General features: G+C 41.9%; 1 protein-coding gene across 1 annotated transcript in view; it reads left to right on the forward strand.

Moving 5' to 3' along the window:
- Nucleotides 1-17,146, forward strand: part of ABCD2 (ATP binding cassette subfamily D member 2) — a 214,790-nt gene extending 197,644 nt beyond the window's left edge. Inside the window, exon 10 of the mRNA XM_086967222.1 lies at nt 14,814-17,146. Within this exon, the coding sequence (XP_086823348.1) occupies nt 14,814-15,024 (211 nt within the window). The 3' untranslated portion in view covers nt 15,025-17,146. The remainder of the gene's footprint in view (nt 1-14,813) is intronic.
- The last annotated feature ends 220 nt before the right edge of the window (nt 17,147-17,366 follow it).

Raw genomic sequence — 17,366 nt, forward strand, 5'->3', positions numbered from 1 at the left:
TTCCCTCTAGTGTAGGCGAACAATGGTTCTTGCGCAAATATCCCTTTGAAATCCACTTCTGATTTGAGCATCTGTCTTATTGTGGCTTTAAATTGCACAACTTACATTTGAAAACTTACTGACACATGTAATTCTTTCAGTAGTCTTTTTATCTTTGCTGATCAACAGGTTTTCTCGAGTTTGATGCTGTGCTCTTTTTAATGCTGCTTTAATGGTGTTCTTAGGGTATCCCCTCTCTTCAAACCTTTGAGCCATATCCATTAACTGTTCCTGACATTTTTCTGGATCCGAGACCACTCTCCTCACCGTTAAGAATTGAGTATACAGTAGGTGTGTTTTTAATGATTGGGGGTGGTGGCTATCATATTTCAGAAGATTATTCCTGTCCTGTGGGCTTACGGTATAGGTTCGTGTTGAATTGGTTATAGATTCGGTTAATTTCAACGTCTAGAAATTGAATCTTGTCCATGTTGATTTGCCAAGTGAAACTTATTCGTTCGTTCCTTGTGTTCAATATTTCCAACTCCTTGATCATTGATTGTTTATCGTTTTTCCACACTAGAAAAATATCATCAATAAAGCGTACATACATTAGAAGTTGTGTTGCCCACTCTTGTCGTTCAAGGATATATTGTTGTTCAAATGCGGCCATGAATAAATTAGCATACGCCGGCGCGGCGCAATTGCCCATAGAAGTACCATTTTGTTGCATAAACCAGCATTTGTCATGTTCAAAATAGCTATTCAGTAAAGTAAATTCCATCAATTCCATCAAGAAAATTTGTGTCTCTTGTTCATATGTGCTGTTTAACAAGGCTTGTTCAATGGCTTTCAGACCTTCTTTATGGGGGATTGATGTATATAATGACTTGACGTCTACCGTGGCCATAATGATCTTCTCCTGTGTGTTTAAATTCCACAGTTTCAACTGAAAATCTGTGGTGTCTCGGATGTATGATTTGGACTTCAATACCAAGGGCTGTAAATACTGATCGATGAATTTCCCCACTGGCTCGTGGAGACTTCCTTTAGTCAATACAATTGGTCGGCATGGCGGTTTCTGCTGGTCCTTATGAACTTTCGGTACCATGTATATGGTGGGACTTTTTGGGCTATCTTGGATCAAATATTTTCTCGTTTTATCTGTGATTATTCCCTTTTCTTCTGTCTTTTTCAAAATGGTGCTCAGTGTCTTACGAATTTCTTCAGTGGGATTCACTTCCATTTCCATGTACAGTGATTGGTCTTCTATATGTTTTTTGATCTCTGCTTCATAATATGACTTGCTCAAAATCACCATCGCCCCTCCTTTGTCAGCTTACTGACAAACTATTTTCTCATTCTTGGCGACCGAGTCTATTATGCCAAACTCCTTGTTGGCCATATTCCTCTTGCGATTATTTCTGTTCGTGTTGATTTTCTCTATGTCTTGTTTACATAGAGTCTCAAATAAATCAATAGTTTTATGACTAACTGGAGGCATAAATGTGCTAACCGTCTTCAATCCTTTCAATTGATCTGGGGTATGTTGTGTTGGTTCAGTTATAACATTGTCAATAAAGTGTCTTAGTCTGATTTTACGTGTGAGCTTAAATAGGCTTATTTCCAACTCCAATTGGTTAGTCCGTGTGGTCGGTACATAGGACATGCCTTTCTGTAGTGTTTTCAACTGGATGTTGTTAAATTTCTCAATGGAAATGTTGATTACTAAATTGTTCATGTCTGTTGTTGTTGTTTTTTGTTTTTGTCCTTCTTGGCTGTTACGTTCCTCGTCTGAGGCAACGATGTTTCTTTTGTTTTTTCGACGTCCCCTCCGGGGTCTGCTGTTTCTGTGGAGCCTCTTTCTAAAAAAGGAACCTCGGTGGAAGGTCCAGCTTGACTTGTTTGTATTGACGGTTTCCTTCTTGGCCCTTGTTGTGTGGTACGTCTGTCATCATCAGTAGAGTAAGAGTCGGTCTGAGAAGTATAGGTCTTGGTGTGGCGTCTCCTTGCATATACTTCTGCCCACGTATACACTTTCTGTAATTTGTAGTCAAGAGTGTCTCTCTTGTACTTCCTTAGTTTGCGTTCGTTGACCTCTTGTGTATGTCTACTGAGTTGGTTATTAATATCCTCAAGAATCTTTTTTAATTCATCCTCTGATACTGCCTTACTCAATTCCTCTGTGGTTTTATCAATGTCGGTTTTTAGCTCCGTCAATATTTTGGATAACTCTTCAATAATTAGCAAGATTAGGTCTAAGCTACATTTGTTCAGTATCGCATACCAGCGTTCAGTGAATGGTTTGGAATTCTTACATAAAGATGGTCGCAGGGAAATGCGAAGGCCTCGGGGGATCCGTTGGACTTTATGGTATTTTACCATGGTGCTGGCGTGTAAACGCTGATTAATTTCTTTCCTCATTAGGTACAGTAAATGCTTTATTTATTGTTCTTTGTTTTTGACAAAAGTTTGTTCTGTGGTTTCCGTTCCTATTAGTGAATACATTCTTTCACTAGCCTCTGTAGTGAATGCAAATACTTCCGCTCTAATATCTGTAGAGTATGTAACATCGTCGTACTGCATTGTGGTTGTTAGGCGTGCTCTTTCCTGTGGGGAGAATCAAAAAGTTAACGGTGGGTAGTGGGATGTGCACAGCCTGTATTTTAGTAAGATTAATCCGTGCTCCCGGGTATCTCCCTCCTCCCAGGGAGTGTCAGACAATTCCAAGTGTAGCAGGACTATTGTACCATAGTCCTCTCATCCCGGGCACAACTTCTAATGTATGTACGCTTTATTGATGATATTTTTCTAGTGTGGCAAAACGATAAACAATCATTGATCAAGGAGTTGGAATTATTGAACACAAGGAACGAACAAATAAGTTTCACTTGGCAAATCAACATGGACAAGATTCAATTTCTAGATGTTGAAATTAACCGAATCAATAACCAATTCAACACGAACCTATACCGTAAGCCCACGGACAGGAATAATCGTCTGAAATATGATAGCCACCACCCCCAATCGTTAAAAACACACCTACCGTATACTCAATTCTTAAGGGTGAGGAGAGTGGTCTCGGATCCAGAAAAATGTCAGGAACAGTTAATGGATATGGCTCAAATGTTTGAAGAGAGGGGATACCCTAAGAACACCATTGAAGCAGCATTAAAAAGAGCACAGCATCAAACTCGAGAAAACCTGTTGATCAGCAAAGATAAAAAGACTGCTGAAAGAATTACATGTGTCAGTAAGTTGTCAAATGTAAGTTGTCAATTTAAAGCCACAATAAGACGACACTGGCAGATGCTCAAATCAGAAGTGGATTTCAAAGGGATATTTGCGCAAGAACCACTGTTCGTCTACACTAGAGGGAAAAATTTGGGAGAAATGCTCACACACCCAGCAGAAAGTAAACCCAAGACGAAACATCGAGGAACAGTCCCATGTATGAACTGCAGCAGTTGCCACAACATCATGAAGGGGAATTCCATAACCCATCCCACGAAAGGTCATACTATCCCATTAAAAGTCAACGGAACCTGTGACACTATGAATGTAATATATCTGTTAAAATGCCCGTGTCGGTCAGTCTATGTGGGCCACACGGAGAGGAAATTGAAAACGCGATTAACAGAACATAAAAGCAATATTAGGATGGAATCTGTGAAATCCACTATAGCAACCCATTTCAAAGAAAAGCATCACCATATAAGCCAGCTACGAGCATGTATACTGGAGATAGTGACTCACAAAGAAGGACCTATCAACAAAAAAAACTTACTTAAACGTGAGAACTATTGGATCTATCATTTACAAAGTCTGAAACCACATGGGTTAAATGACCTGACTGAATTTCTTTGCTATTTATGAGTTTGAGAACAGTTTACCACTGAACTGCACATTTTGAATCAATTAGACCACTTAGGATGATTCGTGACATATTTGATAAATCTTTGTTTGCATCCATTTATGAAACGCTAGTACAGCGCTTTCCATGTCACTGGCGAGTAGTTATACGCTGTATTATTTGGTAAACAACACATTGTTACTATTTGTATCTATAAAGTTACAAAATAGCCCAAACGACAAGTAAGGTAATGCGCATGCGCAGATTAAGGCATTGCGCTAAAATGAGGCCACTCCAGGCTTCCCTAACTGAGAAGCCTGTGTTACTTGCAGGGGAAAGAGCAACAGAATCGAAGGTAAGGACCGGCGGGTCCAGTAAATGTTTGAACAGCTAGGCGCTTGTTTATTCGCACTTAAATAACATTTAAATCGTGAGGGGGGTTGAAGGCATTGAATTTATGAACTTTTGATGCAAGCCGAACAGCGGCATTGAATTAGTACGATAGTAACACCAACCCGTCAATCAACTGCAAAGTGATATTTGGCGCGTAGTAACCTTTATTTAACCGGTTAGTTTGTATCCATCATAGTATCATCGATTGTAGAAACTTCCTAATAATGTTACATCTTGACGTTTTAACTAATATAAGGAAGTTGAGATAAAAACCTTACAGGGCTAGAGATGAACTTTTTTTGTGATTCACATGTAACTACCAGTGTTATGCATTATTTTGAATTGTACAGTATATAAGATGCCTTATTTGTATGGTTTCAGATTTCCCTGATGAAGGTGCATGGGGCACCGAAATGCATTGAAAAATTTGAAAGTTGGAAAATTAGAAATATGATCAAAAAGTTTCCACTGTAACATGTGATAAAAACATGAGAAATTTGTTTGGAAAAGCGGAATAAAACCAAATTTTGGAACATATGTTGAAATTATTTATACAGACAAGTTTGAATATAGTTTGCTGAAGCTTCAACCCCCACTTGTGCCCGGGATGAGAGGACTATGGTACAATAGTCCTGCTACACTTGTAAATATAATTGCACCAGGGCTCCCGTTTCATTTACAAAAGTGTCATGGTCCAACAGTGTCCCGTCTCCAAACAGGTCTGCCACCGTGTTGATCCCTACTTCCAGCCACGGTGTTATTCGCAGTGTAGTTATGTGGTCGTCTGTCAACAAGATTCCCAATAATGGGATATTGCCTGCATAAGCGCTGGGATGCACCTGTATATTGCAGCGCTGCTTTCCAGCATTTTAGCACAGTGCGCAGCAGAGGGGGGAGACACCTCGGGGTCTTGCTATTGGGCAACAACAGGGCATGTGAGGTCCCCTATCTATGTCTTTATCTGTGAGCCCTATCTCTTGCAAGTTGTGCCCAGCAATCCAATAGGGCAGCCAATGCAATTGACATGCGTAATAATACGCTTGCAGGTCAGGAACGCTCCATCTTCCCCTACGTGTACCCAGCTGCAGTTTCTTAAGACTAATGCGCTGCCTGCCAGAACCCCATATTAGGTCAATTAGTAAGGTATTCATCAGTTTGAAAGTAGTGTGTGGATTCATAAGAGGTAAGTTAGTGAAGTACTAAATCAGCTGCTGTAGGACCACCATTTTCGCTATAGCCGCCCTACCTATGACTGACAAAGGTAACATTGTCCAGAAAGCAACACTAGAGCGTAAGGCTCTAAGCGCCCTATGCAAGTTACCATCTAGCATATCCATCTGTGCCTGGTAGACCTGGATACCAAGGTATTTAAATGTATGTGGTGTAACTTGGAGTCGTGTATCTCCAAACTTAATGGCAGTGGGGCTTGCATGTTCTTTGAAGACAAAAACATGTGCTGCGTTAATTGCAAGGCCTGAGATTAGTTCAAAGTGATGAACCACCTCGAATAGTGAGTGAGTCCAGAGGCAAACTGAGATCTCTTAGATATAAAATGAAATCATCTGCGTATGCAAAAAAAAGGTTTGTTGTGTTCCCTAATTTTATGCCCATGTTAGTGAGATCCATACACACTTTAAGCGCCAATAGTTCCAGGGCCAGAATGAATATAAGGGGTGACAAGGGGCATCCCTGTCTCATTCCTCTATATATCGGGTATTCTGCTGAAATGTTACTGCCTGTGAGGGCCCTCACCGTAGGAGGAGCAAATTATAGACACAACCAGTCAATCTAGCCCGCTGGTATCCCAAATTTCTCCAGTGCACTGAAAATTTAGTCCCAGTGAATAGAGTCAAGCTCTTGCAGCAGATCTAAGGATATACAGCCTGTGTGGTCATGTCTACTCGGGGCTTCTGTCAGGAGATAGTGGAGCTTCCTGCTGTTTAGTGACGTGCTACGGGCCGGTAGGAAGCCAGTCTGGTCGATATCAATCAATTTAGTGAGGGAGGGCAATAATCTATTGGCCAGCACCTTACTGAGTATTTTGTACTCTGTGGTCAGCAATGACAGCGGGTGATAGCTGGCCATATCTGTAGGGTCTCGTCCTGCTTTCTGGAGTGATACCACCAATGCCTGCGCCGTAGTAAGAGGTAAAGAACCCTTTTCTAGTGCTGTGTTGTTTAATATTTCTAGTTGGGGCACCAGGGAATTCAGCATATGTAGCATAAAATTCTACTGGGAGGCCATCCAGTCCAGGGGTTTTATTACACAGCTACCCTGATTTCAGACTGAGTAATGGGCCCCAATAATTCCTTCTGGGCCTCCGCCATGAGCTGTGGGTATGGAAGGGTGGAGAAAAAAGCCTCCATATGTGCCTCTGTGCTGCTACTAGGTTTACTGTACAGCGTGGCATAATACTGACGGAAGGCGACATTTATGTCCCCCTGGGCAACACCCTTGTCTCTTTCCAGGGTAGTGAACAACCTTGACTTCAGCTTCCTCTTGACTTACTAGGTCCAGCGCTGGGATACTTACGGGTTACTACGCGCTCTACAAAAACCTTAAATACAAATACCTCATTTATGATAACCGCCGGGGTAGTGTCTTGAATCAATCTGGCAAGCAATGCCCCAGTTTTATCTGCTTCAGTGTGGCGCAGCTGTGCATATTTTTGGTGATCTATAACCCGGAGAGTTTCAAGCAATTCCGCATGGCTGATTCTAGCCTCCTGTAGTGTGGCACGCTTTTCAGCATCCGTTATGGCTTCCTGTTCCATTCTACCCATTTTGTGTTCTACCTCTAATAGGGATGTATTTATTTCTTGTCAGGCGCCTACTGTCGTACTGATTGCCTTACCCCTAATAACTGTATTAAAGGCGTCCCACTCAATCAGCCTACTCGACGCAGTGTTACTATTCTCTGCGAAATAATGTTCAATAGTGTCTGACATAGTAGCTCGGAACACTGAATCCTCCAATAATTGTCGCCACAGGTGCCAAGTGGGAACTGGGGTGGGAATCCTGCCCCAGTTAAGTACAATCTCCAACGGGTTTTGGTCGGAAAAAGTCTCTGTCAAGTATGTAGCCTGGGACACTTGCATCGCAATCCTATTAGAACAGTATATTCTGTCTATTCTCGTGTGAAGCACGTGAACAGGGGAATAAAAGGAGTATTCTCTATGTGTAGGATTCCGCATCCTCCATGCGTCACATATTTCCCATCCATCCGCCCAGCTAGCTAGTGCTTCTGCTTGTTTATACACTCCTGCTCAGTGTATGGGTGGGTGAGACCTATCCAGTGTAACATCCATTACTGTATTGCAATCGCCCCCTATAATCCATGGGTGCAGCTCCCACCCTGCCAGTGCATTGTTTAGAATTCCCCAGTACTTATCTTACTCAAAATTAGGTATATGTTCCCCAGAAACACATGCTGGCCACCCAGCGTCCCCCTTACAAATATGTATGCCCTTGCTTATATATCCGCTGCTCCAGCGCTAAAAATGGCACTCCATTTCGAATCCAAATTGTGACCCCTCGCGCAAAGCTTGAGTACTTAGTGGAAAATATCTGACCTCTCTATTTCTTACGGAACTTTAGCACTTCACTGTCCACCATATGGGACTCCTGCTGGTATACTACCTGTGCTTTACGGCACTGTAGCTGTGCATGTATTCTGTGCCGCTTCTGCACAGAGCCCATTCCGTGAACATTCCACATCAGTATAGTGTATTTGCTAAGTGTGTGCATTGTAGAACAACTTTTACCCATGTAACTGTAGGCAGAGCTTCTAAGCAACCGTGTCAAACTGAGCCAGCATCAGCAATAGGACTGTCCCCTCCCCCCCTCCCCCCTCCCTCCTGAAAAGAAACCCAATACTCGGTCGGGTCGTAGAACTATACCGGGCCACACAACTAAACTGAACATATATAAACATGTTAAGTACAGGAAGCGCTTTCGCCATGTTGGGGGCATCGCCAGCACCGCGCATGTGGTGTATTCACCATATCTCAGGGGCATGTTGGCTCCATCGGGACCCTGGGCCATAAGAGCACACTATGAAGCATCACTATCGCATGTGTACATAGATGTTATCTTACAAAAACAGAATACATTTTCAGGTAGAATATAAAAAGATAACAATTCAACCAAAGAGTTTGTCAACTGTTTGCCGCGTCACAGTGGGGAATAGGGCCACATTTCCCTCTGAGTCTGTGTCATGAGTATCTTCTTCAGAGGAAGTCTTTTCATCCATTCGTGCAGTGTGGGTAAAGGTGGCTGCAGCAAGGATCACCTATGATTTGTTCTGTAGCATCTCCTGTGTTGTGAGGAACCTCTTCATGGTTTTTCTGCGTGAGCACCTTCCACTGCGGTGACCAGGGACTCCCGTACTGTTGAGGCTTTTGGCGGTGCTTTGAGAAGCAGACGTCACAGTTTTGGTTGGCTCCACTACCTCCAGCCATTCTTCCACATCACCAGGGCTCTCGAAAAAGTATGCTTTTTGGTCATGCAACATTTTTAATCAAGCTGCCAAAAGAAGTGCATATTTTAAACCCAGATCTCTCAGTTTCCGTTTGACTGTCATGAAAGAAGATCGTTGCTTTTGCACCATTACTGTGTAGTCGGGGAATAACTATATTCTCATGTTATCAAAGTTTATTTGGGGCATTTCACAAGCTTTTTGCAATATGGTGTCCCTATCTCAAAAATTCAACAACTTGACTATGAGGGGACACGGTGGAGCCCCTGGTTTTGGATGACCCCTGGGTATCCTGTGCGTTCGTTCAATACAGTATTGACTGGAGAGCCCAACAGTTGTGACATGGTCCCTGAACCACTGTTCCATATAGTGTATTGCATCGTTCCCTTCACTCCTTTCCAGCAGGCCTATAACATGAATGTTGTTCCTCCAGGCTCTCCCTTCCGCGTCTTCCACTTGGTCCAGCAAGGTAACGACCTGGTCCTGCAGTTGTTTAATGTGAGCTGTGTTTTGAGCTTGACGTGGAGCCATCTCCTCTAGTGTCACTGTATTATCCTTGACCTTGTCCGTGAGCTTCACATGGTCGGCCTGGAACAGTGTAAGGCCGGTCATTAGGCCTCTGATCTGGAGCTTGATTGCTTTCCTGGAATCCCGCACCTCCTGTAAACTTAGGTCTAGTTTATCCACAGGCGCGGTCGCCACAGTAGGTGGAATACAGCTGAGTGTCAGCGTAGCGTCAGTTTGTTCTGCAGTGTCCGGGACGCTGTCAGGCCCCTGCCTACCTCCTGCTGCTTCCCCATAGGGCGCCCCATCGCGAGGGGGAACCAATATTCTGCTCCGCGTCCCAGCACCGCACCAGTGTCTACCCAGCACAGTGTCCCCGCAACCACAGCCACTCTCCTTCCCTTTTGTTCAGTGCCCAAGCCTCTGCTCCACAGCACCACAATATCATAGCTGGGCCTATCCTGCAATAGTCCAATATGCCAGTAAGGTCGTAGGTTCCAGGCAACACAGTGTGACCATCCCTGGCACACCGACACCAGCCCGCGCCAGCCACCACGCTCAGCGAGTTTCTCAGAGTGGAATGGGATTGTGTCCCCTAATCAACTGCGTGACTGTGCCCATCGTGACTGGCCCGTCCTCAACTATTTTACGTATATGCCCGGTGGTTTGGGAGGGCTGCAATCTTCTGAGCCGTATAACGTCACGTGGCCTCTGTATTGAAGTAGTAGCGTGTGTTCTCTAGAGGGGTAATGGATTTGTGTGGGAACAGGCAGGATGTCCACTTTTTGGCAATAAGTGTCGCCATGCACTATGCTTGATTTCCAACTTGTGGAACCATTCTTAGCCAGCCCGGGGGCGGTGCAGAGGCTGCTCCTCAGTGGTCCCACAGTCTCACTCCCGGCCGCTGTCCCGGGATCCTGGATGATGCCCCAAGCTTGCAGTGTAGTGGCGCAGATATGGAGTACTCACTGTTTCAGGCTGGGCCTCGCCGCGGCCGTCCTCCATGGGGCCCCTCCGAGCCCAGAGCAGATCGAGGTCCTGCAAACTCGGGTCACACACTGCAGGAAGGTCGCCGCCTCGTAGCACACCACACCCCAGGCCCCTCAGTGCCTGCAAGATGACTGTGTCAGGTCCCGAATCCTGCTGCCAGACACCCTGGCCCTGGATATGTACGTGGCAACCCAGCAGACACTCCCGACACCGCCATCTTCAGTAGAATCAAAGGTCCGGTGGTGGAAAGGCAACAGAGAGATTCAGCAGTTTGGCAGGAGAAGGAGGGTAAGTCAGAGTTAGTATTGCCACAGAGGGCCAGTAACTGGGACCGCGGTGCAGCACCACAGGGGAAGCAGTCCCATTTCCTGATTCCGCTAGGCAGCGCCTCCGGTCGTATCAAGCACAGGGCAGCCTGCACATAGATCAGCTAAACAGATGGGCCCTCTGCATTGGTATCATCCCCAGCTCACTGCCACCCAGTAGTCCCACAGGGTGTGTCCTAAACTGGTTCATCAAGCACGCATGGAGATGTCGCTAGCCACATGGGTAGTAGGGTGCCGTAATAATACTTCAGTCACCTGATCCGCGGCCCAGACATCAGCCGCACACATCGCTCCAGCCCTGCTCAGGCCTGCCGCAGTTCTCGTGGTCCGTACACCCAACTCCGATATTCTGGTTCCCCCGGGCCGCCCTGACAAGGTGAGGATTAGTTTCAGTCCACTGCTTCGGCAGCGTCACGGCCGCCTTACAGATCAGTGCCCCTCCGACAGCCCTGGAGTCCGCAGCGTGAACAGGCCCCACCGGCGATAGTGCGCTCGTCTGCCTCGCCGCATGCAGGAACAGCCGTATGTCACTGGTATTGCTCCCCGGTCATGCAGCACACGGTTTGGTGTGTAATACCCCACAGCAACATAGGATTTTGGAGGATTTTTTGGAGCCCGGGCACAGAGCTCTCTCAAAGCAAGTACGCCATTCTTGGCAGTTAGTCACGTCCCCCCCCAACAATTCTCTGGTTTTTATCAGACCTTTTATAGTAATTCTAATGTGTTTAATGAAGAAAAAACTCTTAGTTATATAGAAAAGTGTAGAATTAATTAAACGATTCATAGATTGGAAACAAAGTTGGCAAACTTACTGAAATGACAGCAGAAGAAATATCACCGGCCATTGACGCTCTTCCCTCCGGGAAAGCAGCCGATGAAGATACCTTACCGGTGGAATTTTATAAGACTTTTAAGGCCAGCTTAATCTCTGTAATGCTTAACGTTATGAACCATATTGGTGTAAAAGGGTCCGTACCTCAGACTTGGGATATGACAAATATTGTTTTTTTCTTAGAGAAGAATAAGCCGAGAGAAAAGTGTGGATCATACCGCCCGATACCATTAATAAATGCTGATGCGAACATTTTTGCAAAAATATTGGCAACGCGCCTTGCATCCTTTATAACACAACCCGCCTCTGCCCAGCAACATGTATTTATAAACGGCAGAGACACGACTGCGCATATGAATACCGCTATTGTTGCATTTGATGTTGCCTCTAACACTAACTTGGACATAGGAATGATCATGATCAACGCAGAAAAGGCATTCGACCGTGTAACATGGGACTGTCTCTGGGCTACACTTACGGCATATAATATCCATGGCCGCTTTTATGATTGGGTAAGAGCCTTATATAGATGTCCGAGCGCCAAATGAATCTATTTAGCCTAGCAGTCCACACCATTTAAAATTCTGAGGGGCACTCGACAAGGGTGCCCTCTATCACCCTTACTCTCTGCTTTATACATAGAACCATACATCAAATCTCTGCTCTCTATTCCATCTATTCCGCCAGTTTTACTAGGCTCTGAAGAACTGAAAATTACGGCTTATGCCGATGATATTGCTATATTCTCCATAGACCCAGCAAGGGCAATAGAAACAATCCAATCCAAAGCAAGTGTATTTGGACACTTTTCCGGATATAAGCTTAATGTTAGTAAAACTCAGACTGTCCTTAACTTTCAATCAGGAAGGGCGATAACCGGGGGCCTGTACGTCAGCCACTTACTTAGGCATTCAGATTACTTCAGATATATGGCAGGTCATAAAACTGAACTACGATACCTTACTTAAATTAATGGTTTCTAAAATGAGGGACTGGCATAAGTTGCCAATTAGTATTATAGGACGCCTCAATATTATAAAAATGATTATTCTGCCTAAATTTCTTTATTTATTTAGGGCAATACCTTTGAGAGTCCCAAACTATTTTTTTTTTTAACTTGAGGGTGTTAATAATAGTTTTATTTCGAGCTATAAACAGCTGAGACGTGCTGTAAAGTATTTAAAACTTCCTTATAGCAAGGGCGGACTCAAATTATCAGACTTTAAACTATATTTTTGGGCTTCTTTTGTACGACATTTGCGATATCTCCTTGATTCTAGAAAAAAACAATACTGTTACAATCTTGCTATTGGCAATGACTGTACTATGGTCATGTATAGAATAAATTACCCAAATCATTTTAAGAGACTGCGATTTAACACTCTTAAGGATAGAGCCTATATATGGTGCGAAATCACAGTTAACTACTTTCTGCCTTTGATACATCTCAACATGCCATTATGGTGTAATCCTATGCTCCCTGATATCTTTCATGACACCCTAGCTAAATCCTGGAATAGATTTGGTATTAGACAGCTTAGCCCTCTGTATAATGCTGCCGGGTTCTGTACATTTTTAGATCAGCAGACTTCATTCAGCTTCCCTAAAAATATGTTCTATAAATATTTACAGATAAGAGATTATTTACTGGGACACAGAGGTATAAAACAAACAATGGGATCAGATATTCTGCAGTATATACATTCAGAATCAAAACTGACTATTAGTAAGGTGTATCAATTATTCGCCTAAACTTGGGAGAATGATAATCTAAAGATAGCATTAAAATGGGCTGAGCTATTTGGCCAAGATGTTAGCTCAGCTGATATAGAAGAATCAAGCTGCAACAGTTTAAAACAGTGTTTATGCTTTATTATACACCAGAAAGTACAGTTAAATGGATAGATCCTAGCAATATAAATATGAATGATAAATGTAAATGCGCCAAATGTGGAATGATAGCTGCAAATAGTCTACACATCCTTGTCGCCTGTCCAGACCTGGCCACTTTTTGGAAATAGGTACAGGGCATCATAGCTGATCGTCTAAAAATTCATTTATATTTAGCAGAGAAAGAGATTATGTTTGGCTATAAAACAGGCGTATCCCTAGGATTAGGACCTTTAATATCAATTATGCTAGTAACAGCACGACTTTGCGTTGCCCGTGCTTGGATATCTATAACTTCGCCTAAAGCTTTTGAATGGTGGACAATGCTAAGGGAGATTTGAGAGAGAGAGATGGCTATTGCTAAGAGCAGAGGCATTCGATTCGATCCGGGAAGAAGTTTTTCTGAATTTGAGGACCCTTGCTAAATTAAGCAAAAATACTGCTTTTTAATATTTGTGTACTCCTACATTTCATCTGTTCAATTTCTTCTTATTACCCTCATATGTTTATCTATCTATTATTTATTTAATGTATAATGGCACCCTTTTCCCCCAGCTGTATATGTATTGCATACTGGTATGATCTTGATGTTTTGTGATTATTGTTCTTACTCCTCAAAAAAAAAAGCTGTATCACCCTTCTTTCTCAGTCAGTTTATGAGGCTTTCATCAGACCAGGGTATCAAGTAAGATAAGAGTTAACACTAGGAAATATTCCAAACTATTCTAATTCTAGAGTATTACAATAGAAATACTATCATCACACAAATGTTTTATTGTATTTTAGTTTAATCTGCAAGAAAGCAACAGAAAACTAATTCCTACGAGATAATTTGTTTGCTCTGGCCTACACAAAACTAAGCATGCTCTGATCTGCCAAATATCTAGAATTATGTTAGGTCTATCCAAACACTGTACCCATTTTCTTTGCACTCCTACTGAAGCAAAACCATAATATTTCTAAGGCACCATGATAAAAAAGTATACGGTGGTCTAGCCTTTAACTCTGTACAGCTTTTGTTTTTATTAGATAGCGAGGCATTACATATTAATATTTCCCAGCAATTGTTTAACAAAGGTATTACATCAGAGTCTGAATAGACTTCCACTGCCCTTTCAATTCACCAATTTTTTTATTTTTGTTCACGAATAGCCATTTATTAAAAAGTATATAAAAATTGAATGAAATAGACGTCATTGTTCATTATTTCACTTCTGGGAGTTAAATGTCCTTACAGAAGAAGGGACCAGCACTGTGGCAAAATTTGCCCCAGGTGTGCTGAAGTGGTTTGTTGATGATTTTGAGTCAGTTTGTATATAACTGATGACCCCTTCTTCAAGTAAATTAAGGAGTATATTGACTGCAAGACAAAATTCACAAAATAATTTAAAAGTATGGAAAGTAGTATTACTGGAGTATTGAGGCCAGAACCTACAATGGCAATAGCCCCAAGAGGCCAAGTAATTGGTCAATGCTTTCCTATACAATAACATTGCAGATGGTGCTGTCCTGAATATCTTTGTGTCAACCTTACATCATAAAACTTCTCCGATATTACTTTTTCTTGCAGGAAATACCACACTCATCTGTTGCAGTTTGATGGTGAAGGAGGCTGGCGCTTTGAGCATCTGGACACTGCTACTCGCTTATCCCTAAGTGATGAAAAACAAAGACTAGAATCACAACTTGCAGGCATTCCTAAAATGCAAAGGAGGCTTAACGAACTTTGTAAAATACTTGGAGAAGATTCGGTGCTGAAAACAGTCGACAATGAAGAGTAAATATCTGAATGTGCGCAAAGAGACCCTTCCTTTATTTTTTTAGTTAAGAACTAAAAATGTGTTCAACGAGGCAACCGGATTGTATTGTGCGCATGTTTCGATATTCAATCATTATGCTGTAAAGTGTGATCTGCAAACCTCAGTGTTATGGAATGGTAGAAGATAAGAGTGATTCTAGGTGACAAAATAACCAAACATGCTGTATGGCCAACCAGGCACAATAAAGAAGCAATCCTGTGAGTACTAGTGCGCATTACTTTAGTGCTGTCAAAAAAGTGCTGATTGTACATGAGAACCCTAATACAAGTGTAGACCAAAATCTCAGGTACACACCAATGCAAGAAAAATTAGGAAAATATAACATGCCCGTAGAATTAAGTTTTGTTCTGAAATTACCAATACAGGCCATTTGCAGGTGAGTTCTATGCTACTTGAGTTGGCATTTTAATCAGTTACTATACTCATAGAAAAATTAAATTCACATACCCGCCATTTTAAACTATTTTGCCTGAGATCAACCAATGACTTTGAAATGCGTCTATGAATGCAATGCTCTTTCAGATTTTTGGCTAAGAAGACTGTCGCTCTTAAAAACACAGATCCATGTTTAATTTTATTTAATATTTGTTTCCAATGATTCTGTTGACTTGATGAATGTGAATATTAAGGTTGCTTGACACTCGCTTAAATATAGGCTGGCCTTTGCACTTGTGCAATATCATCAATGTTAGGCGACTGTAGCATGAGGTAGTCATTCATGCATGTGAGTGAATTGCGTATGCATGGAAGTCATTTGTTTTAAAGAAGAGAAATCGCACTGAACAATTTAAAAGTAAAAAAGTCTTGCATTCTTTTTTTTCCTTAAATTGATGCAGACAGCTGTGTCAAACAATAGAACAAAACCAAGATATAATATTATGTTATTTTAAATAAATATTCTAAGTACTTTAAGATCAATATTCAATAATTTGAGTGTGCATAGGTTATCAAGTATAGAGTTAAACTTTGTCGTAATATTTATGTTGTAAGATATCTCAGGTCGGAAACAAGTAGACTGGTGTTTATACTTTGGTACACTTTATAGCAGAGTAGCAATAGTCATGACACAAAGATTTTATACCTCTCCTAAAAATTAACCTTCATTGCATAAAGCAGTGCAGCAAGCAGGTCACTACATAAAGTGAACAGTGGGTGGGGTGGTTTCATATCATGCTGGTAACATATGCCCCAAATCATACTGTCCTGCTGCCTTTGTTAGGCAATCAGAAAATATAGAGCTGTCATTTTGCCCCGAGCATTCGGGGGTGGCCAAACATCATTGTATGGTGAGGCAAGGAGACCATTTCGGAAACAATGTTGTAAAATAGTGGATTTTCAGTATGGACACATGCTGCTAAAAGCTGACGGGGATATTCAGTCATATCCCCCTGTCCTAATGCACATGGTATAATGATAATCTATCAATGTATTTTATTTTAGTGTTTTTGTTCCTTTTTTAATTGTAATATATGTATTCCCGATCCTAATTTTAAAGTCAGAAAACTGTACATATTAGATTTGTGGAATTCCGCCAATGGTTCTATGCTTGCTTTCTGAGCCTTAAAGATAGGACTATATTTCAAGAGAACCAAAAATTGTGGTAGTTTACGCAGAACTGTATAGAGTGTAAATTACATACCAAAAGGGCTGACTTTTGGTTTATTTTTTACAACTGCAAAACATACGTTTCGTAAAGTCTGTTGTAAAACTTATATTGAATCGTTACTAAATTCATCATTTTTTAAAGTTCTTATTTCGGAGCTTGTTTGAAATCATGACTATTTTAAATATAGCTGTTTCCGCAGCCAAAATTAATTCCCTTCGTATCATTCCTTATTTATTAAAAATGTGTCTTTTAAGCAGGTTCTTGTGAATACTGTAACTACAAACTGTTAATTAGACAAACATTCTTCAATCAAATAACTATTGTTCTGGTTTATTAAATTCAAAATGGAACCAACAATTGAATTCCACTGAACTTTGTTCTGTTTCCTGTTAGTTCCATAAAGATGGTTGTTCTCAAAAGCAATATACATTGCTTTGCTTTTGTCATTTCAAAAGAGAATAAAGGTCTGGTATTTACAATTTTCTGTATTGTGTTTCATGAAGATATTGCAAATCCATGCTAGCTTTTTTGTCCTAAGTGAGGTCCAGAAAGATCTCTGTTATAGTACCAGTCAGGACCAAAACCCAGAAGAAGAGCAATGTGAAGTTCCAAGTTTAGACTATGCGTCTCTTCTTTATTATTGCTTGATGTCCATTTTCATCAGTTTCCTCAGCCAGGGTAAGTTTCCAGTCCTGTT

Source organism: Lissotriton vulgaris, chromosome 1_1 (genome assembly GCF_964263255.1).
Source record: "Lissotriton vulgaris chromosome 1_1, aLisVul1.2, whole genome shotgun sequence".
NCBI lineage: Eukaryota > Metazoa > Chordata > Amphibia > Caudata > Salamandridae > Lissotriton > Lissotriton vulgaris.